This window comes from Tyto alba, unplaced genomic scaffold, assembly GCF_018691265.1.
Source record: "Tyto alba isolate M040663 unplaced genomic scaffold, T.alba_DEE_v4.0 Super-Scaffold_45, whole genome shotgun sequence".
NCBI lineage: Eukaryota > Metazoa > Chordata > Aves > Strigiformes > Tytonidae > Tyto > Tyto alba.
In genome coordinates, this window is record NW_024881321.1 from 14,877,728 (window position 1) to 14,899,848 (window position 22,121).

General features: G+C 33.6%; 1 protein-coding gene across 1 annotated transcript in view; it reads right to left on the bottom strand.

The window, feature by feature from the left end:
* Positions 1 to 5,036: 5,036 nt before the first annotated feature.
* The window catches only part of KLHL1 (kelch like family member 1), a 217,956-nt gene continuing 200,871 nt past the window's right edge, over positions 5,037 to 22,121 (bottom strand). Inside the window, exons 9-11 of the mRNA XM_042806068.1 lie at positions 13,090 to 13,302; positions 7,366 to 7,537; positions 5,037 to 5,700 (exon numbers count right to left, since the gene is read on the bottom strand). Coding sequence (XP_042662002.1) covers positions 5,641 to 5,700; positions 7,366 to 7,537; positions 13,090 to 13,302 — 445 coding nt within the window. The 3' untranslated portion in view covers positions 5,037 to 5,640. The remainder of the gene's footprint in view (positions 5,701 to 7,365; positions 7,538 to 13,089; positions 13,303 to 22,121) is intronic.

A 22,121-nucleotide genomic window follows, 5' to 3' on the forward strand; every position in this document is an offset into this window, starting at 1 on the left:
AAGCTAACTTTGAATCAAGCTTCTATCAAGGTTGGAAACATGCACTGTGAGTAGCCTGGGGTCCTGATTTCTGATTTGTGCATATGACACAGAAGTTTCAAATGTCAGTTGCAAATATTGTATTTAATATTTTAATCTATCGACTGGAGGTGTCATTTGGACTAGAAAAAATCTGGAGACAATGAGACACATTCACAAACATGACTAGCTACAAAAGATCTGGATGCCAACACTGGGATTGTGATAAATTGTGCATGACTAAACACAATTTTTTAAAGTTGGATTATCTGAAGAATTGGAAGCTCTCTATTAATAATGTTAAAATTTTGATAAAATTTACGTTTCTTTTTTTCAATTTATAGATCTTCAAAAGACTGAAGACATATCAAACAAGTTTTACCTTGGAAAATGAAAATAAACCTTTATTTTTTATGTCATTCACATCCACTTTGCATATAGAGTGATAAGGAATTGTTTACCAATGTGGTGTACTGTTATACTCGCTGCTTTCATAAAAAAAAATTCTGTGGGAAAAAGTGCCTAATAGTAGAAAGCATCTGCAATATAAACAGATACTGGGTGTTGGGAGGGGAGAAAAGTGAGAAAGCACTATTGTACAAAGTGCCGTTATACAGTGGGATTGTGAGCATAAAAAACTAAACACAGGTGTATATATGGGAGATACTAATAGCAAAAAAGTGCACCATGTCTTGTTCCAGGCTGAGAATTTTACATATATAAATAGTTTTATACCTGGTTCTGCACCATCAAATTCCATACATGCACATAATCAAATGTCTAAGTTTCCCACAATATTACAGAATTGTTCATTTAATTTATTATTGCTATTTGATAACAGTTACAAGAGCATTATTTGAGCCTTTGTAAAAATGCCTTCTTTATTTATTCTTTGTGAAATAGCTAATGTGAAGTCATAGATACAGGACACGTTTCATTATGCCCAGTCCATTGTGAGCACAGTAATAAGGAAAGACTTCTAGAGTGTGAATTCTATTATGGAAAAGCTGCATTTAATTCATTATCACAATGCACAGTGTTTCTGGTGTTTGCTCATGGACATCAACGTCTGAGCCATTAAAAATTGCAAAACTTCCAACTCATTTGTGAATTATTGTTATTGAAGTAATCAAAAAGTGTTTAAGTTGTTGCAAATATATTAAAGGGAATTTATTTGGTCCTCCTAACTGTATAAGACAATCTGAATAATAGAGAGCTCTCAAAATACATTTTAGAATGAGTATTTTTTAAATAACGGTGAACTGATGGCAGTTTTCTGTAGAAGAGAATGATCCTCAAGGAAATCATCCTTTACCTATACCAAAACGGTTCCTTTAAGTCAATTAATGTTTGCTTAACAGAGTAACAGTTTGAGACAGGCAACTCCTTGAAAACATCCTTAAATTGCCTTAATAATTTGACCAGTTTCATATGTTTAAAAGTTTGGTTTGTATGCAAAATGATTTTTTAAATTTACTTGTGTTTTTAAACAAAATGATTATTTTGATTGCAAGAAGACATATACAGATATGTACTGAATAATTATAATTAAAGCTAAAGTAACAATATTCCTACCTTCAGATATTTTTATTTCCTTATTTGTGGCTTTGATTTCAATGCAAAAATTTTCAATAAAATTGGACCCCAAAATGTCAATAATATTGAGCTCTACTAAACAATGTCTATTAAATGACATTTTTCTTTGTAGATCTTTACTAATACTGATTATATTCCTAGCATCCCTCACTGTCAGTAATAAAAACTGTAAATGTAAGAAATAATTTAAAAGTTAGGTCCAAAACTGCAAGTTATTCAACAGTTCCATAAAAAACAAAGGATCACAAGATTAGTCTTTCTTTTGCAAAATGGCTTTTTTAACACTACTATATTGATAGAAACATATTAAAAAGGGTACCCTCAGAGTGATAGGGAAAGATTTACTTATTTTGCTTGATCAATTTTTCTACTGAGGTCAACTTGAATTGTTCCATATTTATAAATCCTCTAAGGTTGTCTAGAAAATTATATTCTAGAGTTTATCTATCTAGCATCTTGAGAGGAATTAAATCAGGAAGACTAATTAATTTGCAAAACAGAGACATAATGTTATGGCATTTTTCTTGATTTTGTTTACTTAAACAACCAGTCAAAACCTTGCAGAAATGTAACTTCATTTATGATTTCTTTAATAATTGCATTAATAAACATTAACAGCACTGCCACAGCTATAATGCTGATGAATTTATTAACGCTTCTGGGGAACCCACTTGTCTTTTAGGTATTGCTTCTATAAGCACTTCAAATATAACTACTTTAATTTGTGCTTTTATTTTTTTTTTTTTTTAAGAAGAAAATATTTTATCCTCACTATAAAAATAATCAATTAAAGGAAAAAGAGAAAAGGAAATTCTGCATCACAATTGGCTGTCACTGATCTATAATGTCCCAATGGATTTGAAGAGTTCAGTAGGGAAACTGAAGAAAGAGCATAGACTTGATTTCTTTGTGTCCATCAAAGCTTTTGAATATAAATCCTCAGGCACAGGAATGATCACTTTCTGCCAGTATTGTTTCATCTACCTTCATATAGAAATCTGCATAAACTCATCAATTTAAAAATACGTTTTCTAGCACTTATGTCCATGACCTTCATTCTGTCTCAAAACAAGTAGCATCAAGAAGGAAATTAATAAAATCTCTAATAAACAATAAAAGCAAAAGAAAAGGACTTTTTAACACATACAACAGAGAAATGCAAGACTTCTCAGTAGCCTTAGAGGACCTTAATTTTAATTACCGCAGAGGACCTTAATTTGAATTATTTCTACTTATGTTTGATTAATATAAAATATGTTCAAACATAAGGATTAGCAACAATAGGGAAAAAAATAGATATAACTCCCATGTATAAATACAGGCTAAGGTGAAACAAAGACATGGTAGTAAAATTGGTTGACTTCCTGGGAAAAAAAATCATGCTACAAGAAATAAATAATAATAATTAAAAAGTAAAGATACAGAAAACGTTAACATTTTAGAACACACTTAGGATATTAAGCTACAAAATTTACAAGAAGCATTCTGAGGAATTTAATTATTTATTTAATTGAAAATATTTGTTGCAGATCTGATTCCACTGTGATTTTCATATTGTGAAATCAAAGGAATTATTTGAGAGAAAATGTACCATGCTAGATTAGCAATGATGAGAAAATCTGGATTTTGAAAAGATAGCTGCTTTTCCTGCAAATGTAATATTGTTTAGCACTAGTCAGAAGAAACATCAGAAAATATTGATGTAGTTGTGTAAAAATAATCTCAAAGGCAAAATTGCATCTTTTTGTGTCTAGATTTTACATAGTAAAATAAAATTTTAAAAAATAATGTTATGCTTTCAAATTAAGAGAAGTGGAGTAGTCTGAAAAATTTCACATGAGAATAATGTTTCATTTTGGATAAAGACAAATTGGAAATGTGTAAAATGAAAATAAGAATAAAAAATAAAACTGAGAATAAGAATTTTCATGGCACAGAAAACAAATCTGCAATGGAGACTGCAGTTAGTAGAAGTAATCCTTTTTGAAAGGTCATTATATAGGTAATGATATTTCTATTATGTATTAATATAATGTAAAAGTTCTGTGAATAGAACTAAAATTCAGTTTTTAAGTTCATTAGATATCTGTGTAGGTGAATTGAATGCTAGTATCTATAGTTGCAATTATAATTCTAGAATCTTCTTGGATTGATTTCAGAAGCTAATGTTTATGTGAAGCAAAATTTGTAGAGACATAACATCTTTATTTAACAAGTTTTTATAGTTGGGGAAAAATGGACGTTTGTATGTGGAAGACTAATTGCAATTCGAAAATCAATTGACTGTGGAAAACTAATACTGAAGATTTTGCAGCTGATTTCTAATGAGGACAAAGAAGCATTTAAAATATTTAAAGCAGTACACTTAGGTTTCAGAACTGAAGTTCATTTTCTATCAGGAAATAAAGATGTCCATGTATGCTGATGCTGTTAGAAGCAAAGACACATCTTCATATCAAATGCCCCAAGTAGGAAGCTGAATGCATTTTTTCATCTCAAATGATTTCAAAGGTTTCCATTAGGAAAACCCTTTTCACTAGGTAAACTATTTTAACTACAACCAGAATTCCTCCTCAAAATTGCTAGTGACAGAGGACTGAGGTTTCTGCTTATGGCCCATGAAATGTTTCCTGAAGGGTCAGCAAAGTTTTAAAGAAGAGATATACTTGGTAGTCCTGTTTCGGGAACCTATGCCTCCCTGAATAGCAGAACTTCATATTCTATTATTGCCCTTGGGATTTTAACTGATTCAGCTGAGCAGATAGAAAGCATCAATGTCAGATCTACTGCCAAGGCAAAAGCTCAAAGCATCATTACCGCCAGAAATTATCAACACTAAAGGGAAGCACAGATTACACTAGTATTTTTGCCATATGATCAAATAGTCTAATTTTCCCTATTCCACTTGTATTTATTCTGAATTCCCTACTTTCAGTTACTCTAAGTCATAAGTAAAAAGTCATAAATTGGCAGCTCTAATCATGCAAAGTTCTGTATGTATGAGCATCAGAAAGAATTACATTAAAATGTAGTATTTTTATCCTGCTTGAAACATTAGAAGAGAGTCTATAGACTGTTCTGGTCATGGTTCATCTGTTATACGATGCAGTGAAAGAACAGTATTAGTTTTCCAGCTGTTCGTGAACTTTCAACAGGCAGAAGATGTATTAAACAATGAGATCAGAGCCCACATGCTTAAATTGAATATAAGATTAAGAAAGAATTAGGAAGCTTTTCTTTTTACTTCCATATTTGAACAAAGCCCTAGTGCAGCCAAAGGATTGCTTTGTGTATAATTACAGTAAACACACAGGGTTTTCCTTCCATAGACTCACTTGTAAGATGTGTTAATGCTGGCAAAGAGGTACAATACAAAGTTACAAAAAAAAAAAAAAAAAAAAAAAAAAGACATCTTGGAGGTTTGCTTTTAGTTTTGTATTTCTTTCTACCGTAAAGCAACAGCTCAGTCATTATGAATGAAACTTGAATATCCAGACTTTTCTATCTCTTCCCTTCAGTAAGAATAAAACTGCCTGTTTAAATGAGGCCATAACCCATTTGAAGACAAGACCTGAACATAAAAATTCTATATTACTATCTACTTTTCTCTTTTAAAAAACACAGTTTGAAAATGATTAAATGTACTTTAATGTTTCTTTAGTTAAAACCCTTGTGGCCATGAAAACTGTTCTTATATTTCCTCTCGCTCCATGTGTAGAGCTGGCCCTTGATTATCCAGTTCTCCAGGACACATTCACAAGAACAGTACCTGAACTTACTACTCCATGTTCACATATTTATGCCTACAACAGCTTGATTTTTTTTCTTGTTCACTGACTGTGAACAGTTTTTATGATTTTATAGGGCATAAATACTTAATTTTTCTCAGTTCCAAACTTCTTCAAGTTCGTGTCCAACAGAGTATTCACTGTGTAAATCCTTGTTCTCGTGAAGTTATCATTCTCACTGTCTGATAGAAAAATAATCATTTCACAGTCAGTAAAATCCTCAGCAGTGCTGACAAAGTCATGGTTGTTTGATGACTACAACACAGGCACCAGCTCTTCCAATATTTAGGGAAGCCATCTGCAGAAAAAAAGATACAAATTAACTGAATAGGAACAAGCTATGCGAGAGATTGCCAAAGTGCTGTGTCAGCATTATTCTAAAATGGTCAAAATTAATGGGACTATAAACAACTAAAAATAGATACAACCCATAATATCCTAGTACTGTAAAGTTACTTACTCGCACCTGACATCTTTCACTTGAAAGTGTGAGAGCAGAAAAAAATAGTGATTTTAGATCTGTCATCAATTTAGTGAACTGTTGATGTGAAAGGGTTTTCTATAATCTGTGGAATGTAATTGATGCTTCCACTTTAGTCCCTGAGGTAAGGTCAAGTTTACCAATTCCAAAATTGTGTGTTTCCAGTATTCCTAAAGAGGTTCAAGTGTCCTTCAGAATAAGTTTGGCAGCTTTAGACGCTATTCAATACCACACAAGGATGAATAACTTTAGGAAACTGTATCTTGATGAAACTAACATAGTAGAGTCAGTTTATATGGTATGCAATAATAATAGTAATGATAATACACTGTAATTAATGCTACCAAACATACCAAAGCAGAGGTCTTGCGTGTTTCCTAACAAACTGTCCAAACATCACTATTCACGGCTTTTTTATGTGGACTGGTGTATTTGGGAAAAGAATCTTTCCAAATCGATTTTTTATTTCCTACAGAATCTCATAAAAATTCTCTCTTGTAATTTAATTAATAGTAGATAAAAAAAAAGATGGGCTTCTGCATATAACTTAACACCTTGTATATCTACATTTAAACTTGACAACAGAAGCCCCGCTTTACAATTACGAAAAGAAATAGGCTTTTTTGAGTATAGTGTATCTGATCTATTTTAAATTTTTATTTTAGGATAAAGTGATGCTTTTGAAGTATGTACTTTTCTTCACTAAATCTAAAGGGAACTTAGAGTGACTAATTCAGATGTAAACATCTGTGATGGTGGAACAAATTAATTTTTCAGAAAGTCTTGAAACACAACTAATAACAGAAAAATAATATTTTGGGTTTTTTTAAATCTTTGGTATGAATCCAAATCTTTCCAAGCACTACTGTGATATAACATAAATCATTCCTCTACAACAAAATCTCTAGTCCACAGCTTCTTGCATTATACCACTATTTCTATTATACCTATTAATTCTTATATGGTTCAACATTAGGAACATATATACAGTATAACATTTCAAAATATCCATCAGAGAAGACAATAGAACTGAAGAATTAAACAAAAACTTGCCTGTCTACACAAAATAAAGAAATTTTCATATGAAAGATCTTCAGGACATGCTGGTTACCAATTAAAATTCCAGATTGATTTTGATATTTTTTTGTAACATTTCTTCTGCATGAACAAAGATTAACAAAATTACTTTGCTATAGAAATTGATCAGAACAAGAATTTTGTTTGAAAGGTAACAAGAAAATATTTCCAATGACTGCTTATTCTGTCTTTTTACAGTTTCTTAGGACTTAATTCTCCCATTCTGTCTTCAGAGGAAACTCCTGACATAATACTTGATAAAATACTAGGACTACATTTATAGCTATGGCAATCTCAGATACTATACTTGTTTTCAGAAAAGTAATGTTTTTATGTACAACTATCAGAATATGTTACAGATAAAAAAAAAAAAAAAAAAAATAAAAATAAAGACTTTATGATTACCTGTGTCCATTCATTAGTTTGAGGGTCATATGCTTCCATAGTGTTCAGGTATGTTTGACCATCATAGCCACCTACTGCATATAATTTGTCACCAAGGAGACAGACACCAACAGCATCTCGGGGCATACTCAGTGGAGACACCATTGTCCATGTATCAGTTTTTGGATCATACCTGAGGAAAGAGAAAGGAAACTGAGTGTCCAGGAAGAAGATAAGTATCAATTCATGCTGATCTTCACTAGAATATAGTTCTTTCTTCTGGAAAAAAAAAATAATCCTTTGTCACCTTATCCAAAATTATTCTTCTTAACAGCAAAAAGAAAACATACAGATTTATTGTGCTCCCAATTCAAACTTCTAAATGTTGATTAGGAACTTTTCCTTAAGTAACCTTTTGGAATACACTAAAGTATTTGTGGGATAAAGTGTCATAAAAAGATATTTGAGAAGAATGTAAGAGCAATATATGGTTATATTTTTATGTATATATTTTATACAGGATATTTATTGTAGCATATTAATAATATTATTTATAAAATTATGTTATATTTTAATTTTAAACATTATACTATAGAATATTCACAGAGAGAAAAGCTCTCTAATAATTCAAAGGATATGCTTAATTACATTAGAGTTAGATTTTCCTCCTGATATTTGCTCAAGTGAAGAGTCTACTACTGGTTTTAAGAGATAATCACTACAGAATTCTTAAAACAAATGGCAAAATTACTTTTGTATAATGACACTCATTTTAAAATGAAACATTTAGCCTAAGCCATTAATTTAGATATTAATTAAAAATGTAAAAATTAGTTAATTTCAGAAGCTATTCAATTGTATCTATTTTAAACATCTGTAAAACAGAAATGAATCACCTTTTGATAGCATCTCAGTTTGTTACTAAGGATGTCTGGAGTATTAGATTAAACTAGATACCTCATTTTTAGATGGTAAATATTACTAAAATAGAATAGTATATCACAATATAATGGAATTAATTTAATCTGTCCTTAAGCATCTCTACTATGTAGCAGAATCTCTTGATAATAAGTGGAGAAAATAAACAGTTTAAGAATATAAATCCTTTGACTAACTTTATTAATTTGCTTAAGTGTAATGTAGCTCACACTTTGGGCGTGGTAATATCTGTAAAATAATTATAAAGGAACTCTTTATATTTAAAAATATAAAAATATTTTTAAAGATTTTTAATGTAAATAAAAATCTATTTTTTTTACAAGTCCTCTAACTACTATATTGTTATATAAAAATAGGCATAAAACCACATTCTCTTACATCTTTACGAGACAGATTAGCTATAAATTCATTTTTGTGAGAGGAGTCAAGTTCTTTCAACATATTTCCTTGTAGTCTAAACGTTATTAAGTAGAATTTGATAATCCTACAGAAATTTGTATATACATCTGGTTTAGAAAAAAGGAAAATTCTAGGCTTTTACTACAAAGGCTGATTATAAGAGCACCTGTAACTATTTCAGTTGTTCATATTTTCAATAAGGAATACTGTTTGAAGTTCCACATTATTTTTGAACAACGGAAAATTTTTAACTTTTTAAATATAAACATTGCAACAAAAATGTTACAGTGCTTTGCTTGTAACTGCCTTTTGGCTCATAAATATCACCTTCAAATTGGGCAAAACCAGAACTGTCTTTAACCTTAATTAAATTGTTCTTGACAGCTAAATACATTTTTGGAAAAATATCTACTCATCTACTGACTGCTAATACTTCTGGATTTATGAGGACTTTTCAGAAAATAAGATGTTAAAGTTCTGTGTACAACTTTTTATGTCTAAAATAGCATTAAATTCTGTTGTTAATTTTTCTTTCTTTTTACAGATTTTCTTTATTTTCTTTATTCATATTCTTTCATTTTGCTGTCTTTCCTTAAGAAGTTTTGAGTTAAATATCTAGATATGTGAGAAAGTGTCTTTTAAAACTTGAGAAGAAAATACTTCAAAACAATATTTGAATATATGGAAGGGAAATGCATGTGTAGCAAGAAAAAAAAAAAAAAAAAAAAGAATGGATTTTTTCAATGACAGTGACTTTTTCAACAACAGCATCATATGCCTCTAAGTAAAAGGCTTTCCCAACCAGTGAAATGCACCAGAATGCACTGTATCTTCACCTGCCTACTGGCAATAAATTATAATAGACTCTTTGGTACACTGCTCTTGAATTACAGGGGCCAAGGTGAGGAGGTGCAAAAGCAGGGAAACTAAATACAGTTGACATCTTGGGACTTTTTGTTTTGTTTTGGTTTTTTTTTTTTTTTTTTTTTTTTTTTATAAATAGGTTTGAAAGGCTAAACAGAATTCTTATAACACAATTCTGTCAACAAAACAGAAAATTACAAGAACTTGTTTTTTGTAATTACCAGGAAAGTGTTTGATATTTCTTATATCCTTCCTTTTGCTAAAAGCAACTGTACATTTCACCTTTATAATAGCTAGGTATGCCCTAGAGTGGTAAGGGTTACGCTAATAGATCTTGAATGTGGAAAGAAATTAATTTGAAATCAAGGTAAGACAAAGGGGAAAAGCTATAGATCACTCAGTTATGTTTTTAATAGCTATCAAGTTTTGAGTAGCATTTGGAAAAGAAAGCTACTTTATGAAATCTGCTAAAATATCTCCAAAATTGCATAATTCTTAAAAAGGAGCAAGTTATTTTACCTTTAAAAAAGAATACAAAATTCTACTTTCCTAGCTTCTGAAGAGCAGGCAAGTGTAACTGTCATTTTATTTTAGAATGCTTGAATCCATATGTATTGGGTTTCTGTGGTGTGGTTTTTCAGTAGCGGGGGAGGGAGCTACAGCTATGACCCATTGTGAGTAGCTTCTCAAAAACCTCCCCAGCTACAAGTTGGCTCTGCCTCTGGCCAGGGCTGAGCCAATCAGCTGCACCTCTGCGAAAATATATTTAAGAAGGGGAACCTGAGATGGAGCGGGGACATGTGAGGTGAAGTTGTGAGAGGAATGAGCACCCAGGCCAGTGGAAGAAAGAAGGATGTGGGGAAAGTGCACTGGAGCAGAGTCCCTTGTATCCTGTGGTGAGACGGTAGGGCTGCCCCATTGCCACCTGTGGAGGACCACAGTGGAGTAGAGGCTGACCTGAAGCTGAGAAGAAAGCTGCTTCAGGGCAGGCATCTGTGCTTAAAGTAGGCCAGGACTTTGAGGGGAGAAGCGGCCCCCACTGTTGTGGTTTGGCGTTGGGAGGACTGAAACACCCTGGGGTGATCCACACCAGAGCATCATGTGAACGGCTGCCACCTGTGGGGAGGACTATGTTGGAGAAAGCTTGTGAAGGACTGTCTGCAGGGAGAGGGGAGCCATGTGGAGCAGGGGAAGAATGTTCAGAGTTCACCCCACCTCCTGAGAAGGAAGGAGCAGCGAGCTGAGTGACCCCCATCCCCTGCCCGCTGCACCACTGGTGGAGGAGGTAGAAATACCAGCAGAGATGAGCCAGGGAAGAAGGGAGGGGTAGGGGGAGATGGTTTTGGATGTGGTGGCACTTCTCACTGTCCCCACCTTGTCTGTTAAGTGTTGTCTTTGTTAGCATTTGAATTAAAGTGATGTTTTCTTTTTCTTCCCCTACCATAATGAGTGAGCTGCTGCCCCCTGTCCTTAAATGTTCATATTCTTCTTCCCATCTCTGACAGGGGAAGGAGTGAAGGGCTGCATGGTGATCAGCTGCCCTCTGGGCCTAAACCAGGACACCATAGGAAATTCTTTACAATTTCATCAATCTTAGAAGAATTTAGACTGGGAGTCCTAATTACTGTGAGTAGGATTTTAACAGTAACATTTAAAAAACATATCTGCTCTCATTGGATTTACATAATCTCAAAAATAAATTTTAAAACCTTATATCTGGTTTAGACAGTCTTCCAGGAGCAAACTCGTATTTGAGTAAAGCACATCCCATCAGGCTGACAAAATGGCTGAAACAGAGAGTCATTCCTCAAGAAGACACTTAGTTAAAAAAGATGCCCTAGATATTTACAGAAAGTAAAACTTTCAGACAGATAAAATAACTTACTATAATAGATCTCATTTTCACCTATTATTTTTTGGTTTCCTAAACTATTAAGATGCTTTTATTCTTTGAAGATGACACATTATTTTTAAATGTAAAAATAGACACACTAAATCACATCCCCACCACCTTGTAAACTTATCAATCACTGGGAGGGCCATGAGAGTTTTTTCATTTGTTTTAGTAGAGTTCACTGGTTAATTCACATCCATTCTATTGAAGGTAATAGTCTTACAAGTTCTGATTTATTAGTCCCAACTATTAGTCTAGAAGCTAACTGCCCATGAAGTACATTATCCATGTGTTCTGTTATCAGTGCAAAAATACCTATATGAGGAACACTGTAGAATGTCATTCAGATACCAGTATATAAAATAGCTTAAGGATATGTGGTTTAGTTCATTGTTACAATCCCCCCTGAGAAAGAAAATTATGATGGAAAGTGGTTTGTCTTCAACACCAGACTGGTTTTCTTCTCAGAGACCAAACAATTAAAGAAAATCTCCCTTACAAGTACCAATAAGCAGAAGTAGTTGGAAAGATTTCATACTTATTAATATTGTCACTAATAGTCTTAATATAAATTTATTTAACTGAAAATTCTGGTTATTGTTCCTTATATATAGAAGCCCACAAGTATAGCCCCTGTAAGTACAGCCATCATGGGATTTGTCTGATGAACCTTCCATCTGTTGGAGATGAGAAGTATTTGGCAGTCTGTGATCTTTGCTTACATACAGTAGAAATGGGAATGAGTTTAAGACTGAACAAAATCATATGGATAACATAAGGACTAAGTTTTAACTTCTAATTTTGGATTACATATTGGGTAACTGGTAAATGTCAAGCCAGATTCAGCAGCAGCAATAACTGACATTTAATTAAAGTTTAATCCCTTTGGAGAATAAATAAATATATAAATCTCTCCCAGACTCTATCCTTACTTGCATGTTAAGATAAACTAATTACTGAAACGCTTCTAATTTAACCTTGCAGCCTGTACAAATTTGGAGAGTATATTATCCTTATTGTATTTTAAAGCATACAGAAACATAAAAAAGTTAAAACTTCATAAAACATTTGAAGAGTACCTTCAAATTTAATGTATAATCACTCCAACTGTGCCCTACTGTCCTACTAGACATTCTTGAATTTGCAGAATTTCCACTTGCAAAATTCAGGGTGGCAGTGTTGCTAAAGGAAGCAATGTCAGGTGCTGTAAAAATCCATCGTTTGAGCATTTCTATATTTCTTCTTTGCTCATCTATGCTTTTAGAGTTACAAAATGCTTCTAAACAAAATTTGGTGTTATAAAATTGTTTCAAGTCTGAATTTTTATCTCAGAATTTAGTTTGTTACTCTGCAACATGTAATATCATTTCTTAAATACAAAAAATTTCTTAAATGTATATTTCTTTACATATGAAAAACGTGGATTTTTGTGTCTTTTGTAATATATAGTAGTACTGTGAAAAAAAAGGAAAAGAAAATAACCTTCAAAGAAATTGTGTTCAACAATCATCTATGGAATTTTTCTAGGAAATAATAATTTGGAATTTCTTGGAGTAAAGACATCTGTTTAATTTTACCATCACTTAGCTAAGAAAACTATGCTACTGGACATTATTTTGTGTTCAAAACATGTATGTATAGCTAGATACCTTTCTACATAGTCCAGTAGTCGGGAACAATGGTTAGAAGCAGGAGCATCATGGCCTCCAACCGCATAAAGAAAGCCATCACATGTAGCGACTCCTACACCTCCTCTTCTCTTACACATAGGAGCACACATATTCCATTTATTTGTGTGAGGATCATAATATTCCATTGAACTCAAACATGAACTTCCATCCCGGCCTCCAACTGAATATAACCTAAGAAAGTCCACACAAATAAATATGTTAATAAAACAAGAGCTCAGAACTGTAGAAATACAAACAAGGAGCATCTGTTTTTCTTTTTTTTTTATCTGAAATCAGGAAACATGAAAAAGAAAGAAAATATAATCTCTCAAAATCATATGAACTTCATATGGTCAGCAAACATAGATGATTTTAATATTATTACCATATTCACATACTACTTAGTACTTTACCCACCTGAATAGAAAGGAAGATATTTTCTTTCTGGTAATGGATATTTTTATTCTTCAATTACAGCATATACTGCTAAGAGCGCTGTAAGTGACATGTAGATTTGTCTCTATAGATTTATAAACCATGTAGGCAGTGTTGCTGTCTAACTTCTCATAATCTGTGAGGTGGAAGTAAAAGTGCTAATTTATGATTTCTAATACAGACAAACAAGAAATATGTAAGCCATTTACTACAGTTTCTCTGTGTTTTTATTGTGCATGAAAGTGGTGGGAATTAGTTTAACAACTGCCATCCTGTATTTTAAGATTCTGCCTTGTATAATTCTTTAATACTGAATAGATACACCAGCTTCTAATTCTCCCTTCTTGTAGGAAAAAAAAAAAAAAAAAAAAAAAAAAAAAAAAAAAAAAAAGGAAGGAAAAAAAAAGTACTGCATAAGCTCTGTATGGAAAAATGTAGTCAGTCTTTGATCTAGTATTCAGCCTATTCCACATACAAAACTATCAATGGGATGCTCATGTCCAGAATGAATTGTACACTTACAATATAGTAAAGATCAAATATGCAGTGCATTGCAGGAAAGAATATCACGCTATATTTTAAACATGTATTTTTTAAAAATACTACCTCACTTTCAAGTATCTTGGTTAGACTGAATAAAAGTCTTGCCCACACGAATATTAACATGCCTACTCAGCAAGTAAGAAAATTATACCCCCAGGCACTGTATGTTGATTTTCTTCATCAGAATTTATTATGAGGATTGAGTTCTGTAGGGAAGTCATGGAAAACTTGTGAAAATATTTTAAATTCAAAATGGCAAAAATGTGGTTTAACAAAAAATATGTTGTGTCTGTAACTATTTACAGGCAAGAAACTTGTTTCCTTCCTCTCTTTATAATGGTTCCCAGGAGGAAACAATTATGATTGTTTTTTTCCCACTATTACCACGCTGCATTCATTTCTTATATTAATCCTTTTGCAGTCTGTTGCCTTTTCTACAGTGCCTAGAGATTAACTAATAGAAACACATGCTATTTTAAAGTCCAACCACTGAGCAATTTAGGATGCAAAAACTGTCTGTATGAAGCAATTATTCATTTGGAAGCTTTTACTGTCCTAAGCGCTCCATGAATTCAGAGCTACTTAAATGTGCATTTACCATTATGTTTTGTTGGCATGGATGCTGATGAATAAGGAAGTACCGTATTACTACTAAACATGTAATGGAAGCCATAGAACATTTTGGTACTTCCTGACACACATACTTGTGTTCTGACTAAAATAGCCAGGATAATTAATATTCTCCTCTGTGAGAGATGTAAAAGCAAATACACATTTTTGCAACTACTTCTGTGGATCCATTCCTAATACTTTTACCTTTCTATACAATTATCAGGTGGTGTCCAATTCAGGATTAAGACACCTACATGTAAGTATTAATCAGTGTGTGTCTACAGTGTCTAAATTGCTGTTATGCTCAGGGCAGTTGGCCAAGCCCAAAAGAACAATTTGGTTCACCAGTCACAACCATATTGGTTTTAGTTCAGCAGAGAATAAGAACATCAGAACAACACTTTAAAACACTTAAAAATTTAAACATGTCATCTAAATACATTTATACTACTATAAATGTAAATATAAGCATTTACATGTCGGTGTCTGCAAGGATGTTATCTTTAATTTTAAAGATAAGACTTGATTCAGAGGCCCACAGACAGTGATCAAAGATTATCTGTGACATCTAAGGTATGGTGACATTCCCTGCAGGCTGGCAGATATGACAAAGACAACACAGGAGAAACATGCATGATTGCTGCAGGTCAAGTGTGCTATCCTGAGACAATTTAAATAGCAGTAGACAATTACATGTAGATAAGTCAACTGATCTCTAAAAATGAAGACCAATGTTAAGAATCCTAAGATTTCCAAATATATTTCTCAATAAATATTTAGACACCTAAACACCTCACACAATTTTAAAAAATGTAAACTACCAACATCAAAATCGCACACACCAACACAGTGTGAATAATGATGTGTTCCCCTACCCTAAATACCTGCCATTTTGTTTATTTCTTCTGGCATGAATAGTCCCATTGTCTTTCAACTGAAGTAAATCTATAAGCCAATATTTCCACACTGAAAGTGAAGCACAATTTTTCAGTCTTCTATTTAAATTAAGACAACTAGTAAAATACAGTTAAAGGCATTCCTGAGTTGCTGGTAAAGAGACAAAAAATACTGTTCATAGCTGATAAAAGTTGATATCTGTCAGTGATAGGAACCACTTAGTTTTTGTTAAAATGCTATATGCTATTCAAAATGAAAACAAAATAATTTCCAAAATCAGATTTTGAAACTATAAATTTAGAGTTTTTGTTTATAACTCAGTGAGGAATTGTTCATAAGACTAAAAATAAAATTTTATTTCACAAAGGTCTAGCTCTGACAAATAAAAGTTGGAAATCAAGTAATTGTTTTAAAGTTCTCATTGTGACTGATTCTGAACACCTCAGTCAGGAATTGCTCCCACTCTTCAACCAAGTTTACTGATCCATAGTCACAAAGGCCCAAAATGACTGAACAAAATCTCTGCAACCAGTTCTGAATATTCAGGATACTGTACAACTAAACTTTTGAAACACTTATCATAAAATCATAGGATGGTTTGGGTTGGAAGGTACCTTAAAGATCATCTAGTTCCACCCCTGCTACCATGGGCAGGGACACCCTCCACTAGATCAGGTTACTCAAAGCCTGGTCCAACCTGGCCTTGAACACTTACAGGGAGGGGGCATCCACAACCTCTCTAGGCAACTTGTGCCAGTGTCTCACCACTCTCACAGTAAAGAATTTCTTCCTGTGTCTAATCTAAATCAGCTTAAAACAGTTACCTCTTGTCCTATCACTACACTCCCCGACAAAGGGTCCCTCCTCATCTTGACTGTAAGCCCCCTTTATGTCCTTGAAGGTCACTGTAAGGTGACATTGTAAGGTCTTCCTATGTTGAGGGCTGCAGAGATGGACACAGAACTCCAGGTGGAGTCTCACCAGAGCAGAGTAGAGGGGGAGAATAACCTCCCTTCACCTGCTGTCCACACTGTCAAGGTTCTACTGAATGGCATTCCTTCCCTCCAGTGTGTCGACTGCACCACACAGTTTGGCGATGCTGGCAAAATTGCTGAGGGTGCACTCAATCCCACTATCCATGTTACCAACAAAGATGATAAACAGCAAGAGTCTCAAAACTGACTCCTGAGGAATGTCACTCATCACTGCTCTCCTCAATGTCTCTTGGACATTGAGTTGTTGACTGCAACTTTCTGAGTGTGATCATCCAGACAACTCCTTATCCACTGAGTGGTCCATCTGTCAAATCCATATATCTTCACTTTAGAGACAAATATGTCATGTGGGACAGTGTTGAAAGATTTGCACAAGTGCAGGTAGATATCGTCAGTTGCTCTTCCCTTATCTACCAACACGTTAACCCTGTCATAGTAGGCCACCAAATTTGTCAGGCATGATTTGCCTTAGTGAAGCCATGTTGGCTATCACCAATCACCTCCTTCTTCTCCATGTGCCCTAGCATAGTTTCCAGGGGGATTCGCTCCATGATCTTGCTGGGCACAGGGTTAAGATGGACCAGCCTGTAGTTCCCCACATCTTCCTTTTTTCCCTTTTTAGAAATGGAAGTTATGTTTCCCCCTTTCCAGTCGGCAGGATCTTCACTGGACTGTCACAACTTCCTAAATATGATGGACAGTGGCTTAGCCACTTCATCCACCAGCCCTCTTAGGACTCACAGGTGCATCTCATCAGGTCCCATGGACTTGTGCACCTTTAGGTTCCTTAGATGGTCTTCTCCTATGGTGGGTGGTTCTTCATTCTCCAAGTCCTCACCTTTGCCTTCTGCAACTTGGGCAGTATGGCTAGAGCCACTGCTGGTGAAGACTGAGTCAAAAATGTCATTGAGTACCTCAGCCTTCTTCATATCCCAGGTGACCAAGTCTCTCTTTTCCTTCTGGAGAAGGCCCACGTTTTCCCTAGTCTTTTATTACCAATGTACCTATAGAAGCTTTTCTTGTTGCTGTTGACATCGCTGAGCAGAATTAATTCTATCAGGGCTTTGGCCTTCCTAATTTAATCCCCAGCTGCTCGGACAGTTTCTCAGTATTCTTAAACATCTGTGTGTATACATATATATATGTATACATACAATGGCTAGAAAAGGCAGGAGATGTTTTAAAGTAGGAGAGGAGAAATCATGACTGGCTGGATCAAAAGCATTTATCTCAGTGCTATCATTACAAACCTTTGATAACTAATCATAAAAGCCATGTTTAATACAGTTTGACAAGCCAACCTCAAAAGACCAGACTGCCTTTGATGTGAAGTAGTATTGCTTGTGAAAACAGTTGAATCATGCCCTTGCTGCATTTCTGAACGAGGTCTTGCCTTTCACAAATATTCTTTCACTGTGAATATCAAAGACCATACCCAGTCTTTTGCTTAGGCCCCCTTGTATGCTCTTCTGTCCTTTAAGTGCGCCTGAAAGAGCAACAGAGAATTATTCTGGCACAAAGTGTATCTGCCTGGTAGAAGTGAGGGGAAGGTAATAATTTTCATCAGTGCCAGATTTCTGTATTACTCAATCAGTCTGTACCTGATCTAGGAATCAAACTGTAGGAGAGGAAAGATATCTATCCATGTTGTCTTGGTTATGTCAGTGAACAGGAATTCGCTGACAGAAGTAGAAAAAATCATAATGTTCTGAATGGAAAGCATTAAGGAAGTCTTATTTTGGTGTGTAAATTTGGAATGATATTTGAAGTATTTGGTGAAATAACGCAGTAGTGGAGTAAATTAAAAATAGATACAGTTTGACCAAAAAATGTGCAAAAAAAAAAAGTCATAAATGTAAGTGTCTGCAACTAAATAAATAACAAATACTGATAGAAAGCACTGAGAGAAAACCACCTTTTACATGTATAATACCATTATGGCAAACTTCTACTTACTAGACTAGAAAGTATAGCTTCCTAATAGAAAGAACCTGTTTCAGGTAAATGTAATCCTAATCAAAGTTATATAGGCTACATTACCTCTGCAAGACCAGTAACTGAATACAGATTCCACCAGTTAAAAATGTTATTGACTGTATCAGGCTATAAAATAGTGAAGGCAAAATAGTCTTTGCAAATTAATCATTTTATTAGTTATTCAGCATGAGCTTAAGGCCTTTTATTTGTTCTAATTTATTAGAAAAGATACAGTGAATCTGTCATTAAATAAAAAATTGTTATTGAATTCACAGAATTACTTTGTGCTAGACTGAGCTAATGTGTTTACAATATTAATCTTCTTGTGCATTTAATAATTTTAGATCATCTATTTGTTTCATTTTGTTCTGTCTCAGTATCCATCTATTGTATGTATTTAACTAAAATATTAAAAAATATCCACATCTTTTTGTAATTTCTACTGTTAAGGCATAATGTTTTCAACATATGTCCCTTTTTCCCTATGGGGGAGGCAGAATAATTGCTTTTCTGGAAAAAGACTTTGATCAAAAGCAGCAGTTAATAAACAGAACATTCGTAAAACATCAGCAGTGTCAGAACAGTCATAAAAGAACCTGAAGTAATTTCTACAGGATTTCAATTAAGGTATACATTTCTTTATAGGTCAAAGTACATTTAGAGTAAAATACAGTAAAAATAGAAACAAGAATTTTCAACTTTCTATGAAAAAATTCCAAAGCTCATAGATTGTGAGTTAGTCTTTAAAATATGTTTGTCATTCTTCCCACTACAAAAGGATTTTATAAAAATCGTTACATTTAAAAAATGCCTAGTAAGTAATTAATATCATTCTAAGTTGAACTTCATATTACTCTCTGATTGGGTAGATAATGTAAGGTTTGTTATGGTGTTATGGAAACAGACACGTGAAAACATAAATTTTTTGACAAGGAAAAGCACTGCTATATTTCAGTATCAGGTAAAATATCCATGTCAAAAAAGCTCCTTTTATGGGAAATATAATTGTTTCAGTCACACTTCCTTATCTTGTTAGCTTGGCATGAAATTTTGAAGTGTTACTTCAGCTTTAAAAATCACAATTACAGCATATTAATACTTCATTTATTTAATAATATTGAGCCAGTTCCCTAGTTTTTACTGAAGTATGAATATTATCAGTGCATTGCAATTATATGGATTACTTGAAAAAAAGTCTTAGATCATTTACTCTGTGACCTTCACAATGAACAAATTCTTCTCAATTCAATGAATTCAACCAATAATGAAAGATTCAGATGAATGTAGTCTACCGAGTCAAAAGACATTTAATTTTACTCCAATATTAGTTACTAAGAAGTTAATCAAGCTTCAGATTAGAAAAATAGAAATATCAGTTAACAGTAGACATGTCATGGTATTCTGTTTTGCTGAGTATTATAGATATTTCATAGCTACTGTAAGTGCTGTTGCCCATAAAGATATTTAGTTGAGTATCAAATTAGATATTTAGCTTTCTTTAATTTCAGTAAGATTTAAATGTTTACATATCTGTCTATATTTACACATATGTGGAAATAAGAAAGTATGTGTATACACATGTATATACAGACAGTTGAATGCAAGTGTGTATACATGTGTGTATGTAATTCAAGGAAATGCCTACATTAGGGCATCTCTAGACTTAGGCTGCACTGAAGAAAGGCTTCCTTCAGGTCCTACTTTACAGGCACTAAGTACTCTTTGAGACAGGCTGGGATTCTCATACTTCATCTCCCACTGAAGATAATAATTAAAAACCAGTCTTACAGAATAATCCAGAATGTGGGATGTTAATATCTTTTGCAGGTTTGACCATGAGAGATAAGAGAGTGATTGCTGAACGATTTTAAAAGTCTGTGCTTAAATGTGGAAGCTGCACAATTAAAAAATTGCCTTTGAATCTTTCTTGGTGTTATCCACGCCGCCTCCTGCTGTCTAGATTGGTACATATTACATTTAAAAGCTTAAATTAGATTGAGTGACATGATAGCCTCTTGTCAGGTTTTAGGACTGAGTAAGTTAACTCACCATGTCTGTTTGGTCTGAAGTACCCTTACATGCCCAAATTAATGCATAGCATACTATGTTATGCTCATTATCTATGTAGAATTTGCTGCTCATTACAAAATTTACAGAAGAAAAAAGAACTATGTGTTAAAGATAGAATATTTCTTATTACAAAAATGAATGGCAGACCTTACAGCAAATGGCAGTCATACTAGCTGTATAACAGTCAACAGTCAGCTAGTCCAAAAATCTTGTTTGTGTGAGTGATGGATGAAGAGAAGTGTATGGTGGGCATAAACACTAAAAGGTGTAAATGTGCAGTAAACATGTAAAATAGAAATGTGGCCTAAGAGTCTGGGAGCCTGACCACAGTGTATGCAGAGGAAACAGGCTCATCAAGTTCCACCCCGCAACTCAGCAATGTCTTTAGCATCTGTCAGGTTTCCTAACAGTCACTTGGGTTCTAAAGAGCAACTTAGCTCTACTTTCTAGCCGCATATGAATCTTCTCTGGACTGTAGGAAAAAAATTGGTTTTACTGCAAAATTTCATGATTTTTTATTGTCCTTTTCTAAAAGTCACATATATTAGCCTAACTTGTGTCTGTTATAGCTCTTTTTAAGGCTAGCCTAGCCACATAAAAAGAAGCCTGTGCAGACACTCCGATTTTACGGGCTGGATACCAAGTTAAATCTTGCTTGAACAAGAGAGAATATGATGTATATTGAACTGACTTGCACATTCACTGAGCTGCACAGGACCCCCATGTAGGAAATATGCATTTGTGTGCAAAAGTACAAAAGTTCAGACCAGGGCACTGAATTACTAATAAGCTTTAATGATTCTGCTAAGAGAAAATGCCACAGATAGTTTATTATATGGTGCATGAAAGGCAAAGAAGCAGAACTCCTGGAGGAGGTTGTAATCAGCCATGCAATCAAGTTTTGTAGGTCGTTATATGAATGTAATACATTGGTAATTCTCTTGTGCTAAAAACTGAACTCTTATTAAAGGACTTTGTGGAATTATTAACCTATGCCTTTCTGAGGCGAGTACACAGTGAATATATTCCTATGAGTGACTAGCTACAAGACAATTTTGAGAACTTTTCCTGTGTACACACTAATTTTATTTCAATTTTGATATTTTCTTGAAAATGAAGGTTCAGTAATCTAAATTTTCTCATGTTGTAATAATGCATAATAGTCATAAGGGACATATCAAACTAAAGCAACTGCTATTTAACAGAGGTACAATATTGATCTAAAAAACACAAGCTTAATTCCAGCTTTGTCTCATTAAATAACTTGAAAACAAAACATTCCCCTGCACATAAGCCAGAATCTGTATTGGCCAGCTCTCTGTGTTTCCCATTGAAAATTAAAAAGAGAATAGCTAGAAAAGTACTGCTCAGACAATAATCCAATTTATTGAAATCCAATACTAAATGAATCCAACTATTGCAGAACTGGTGGAACTGAATGAATGTAACTGAATATAGATGAATAAAAACTTTTTTTTTTTT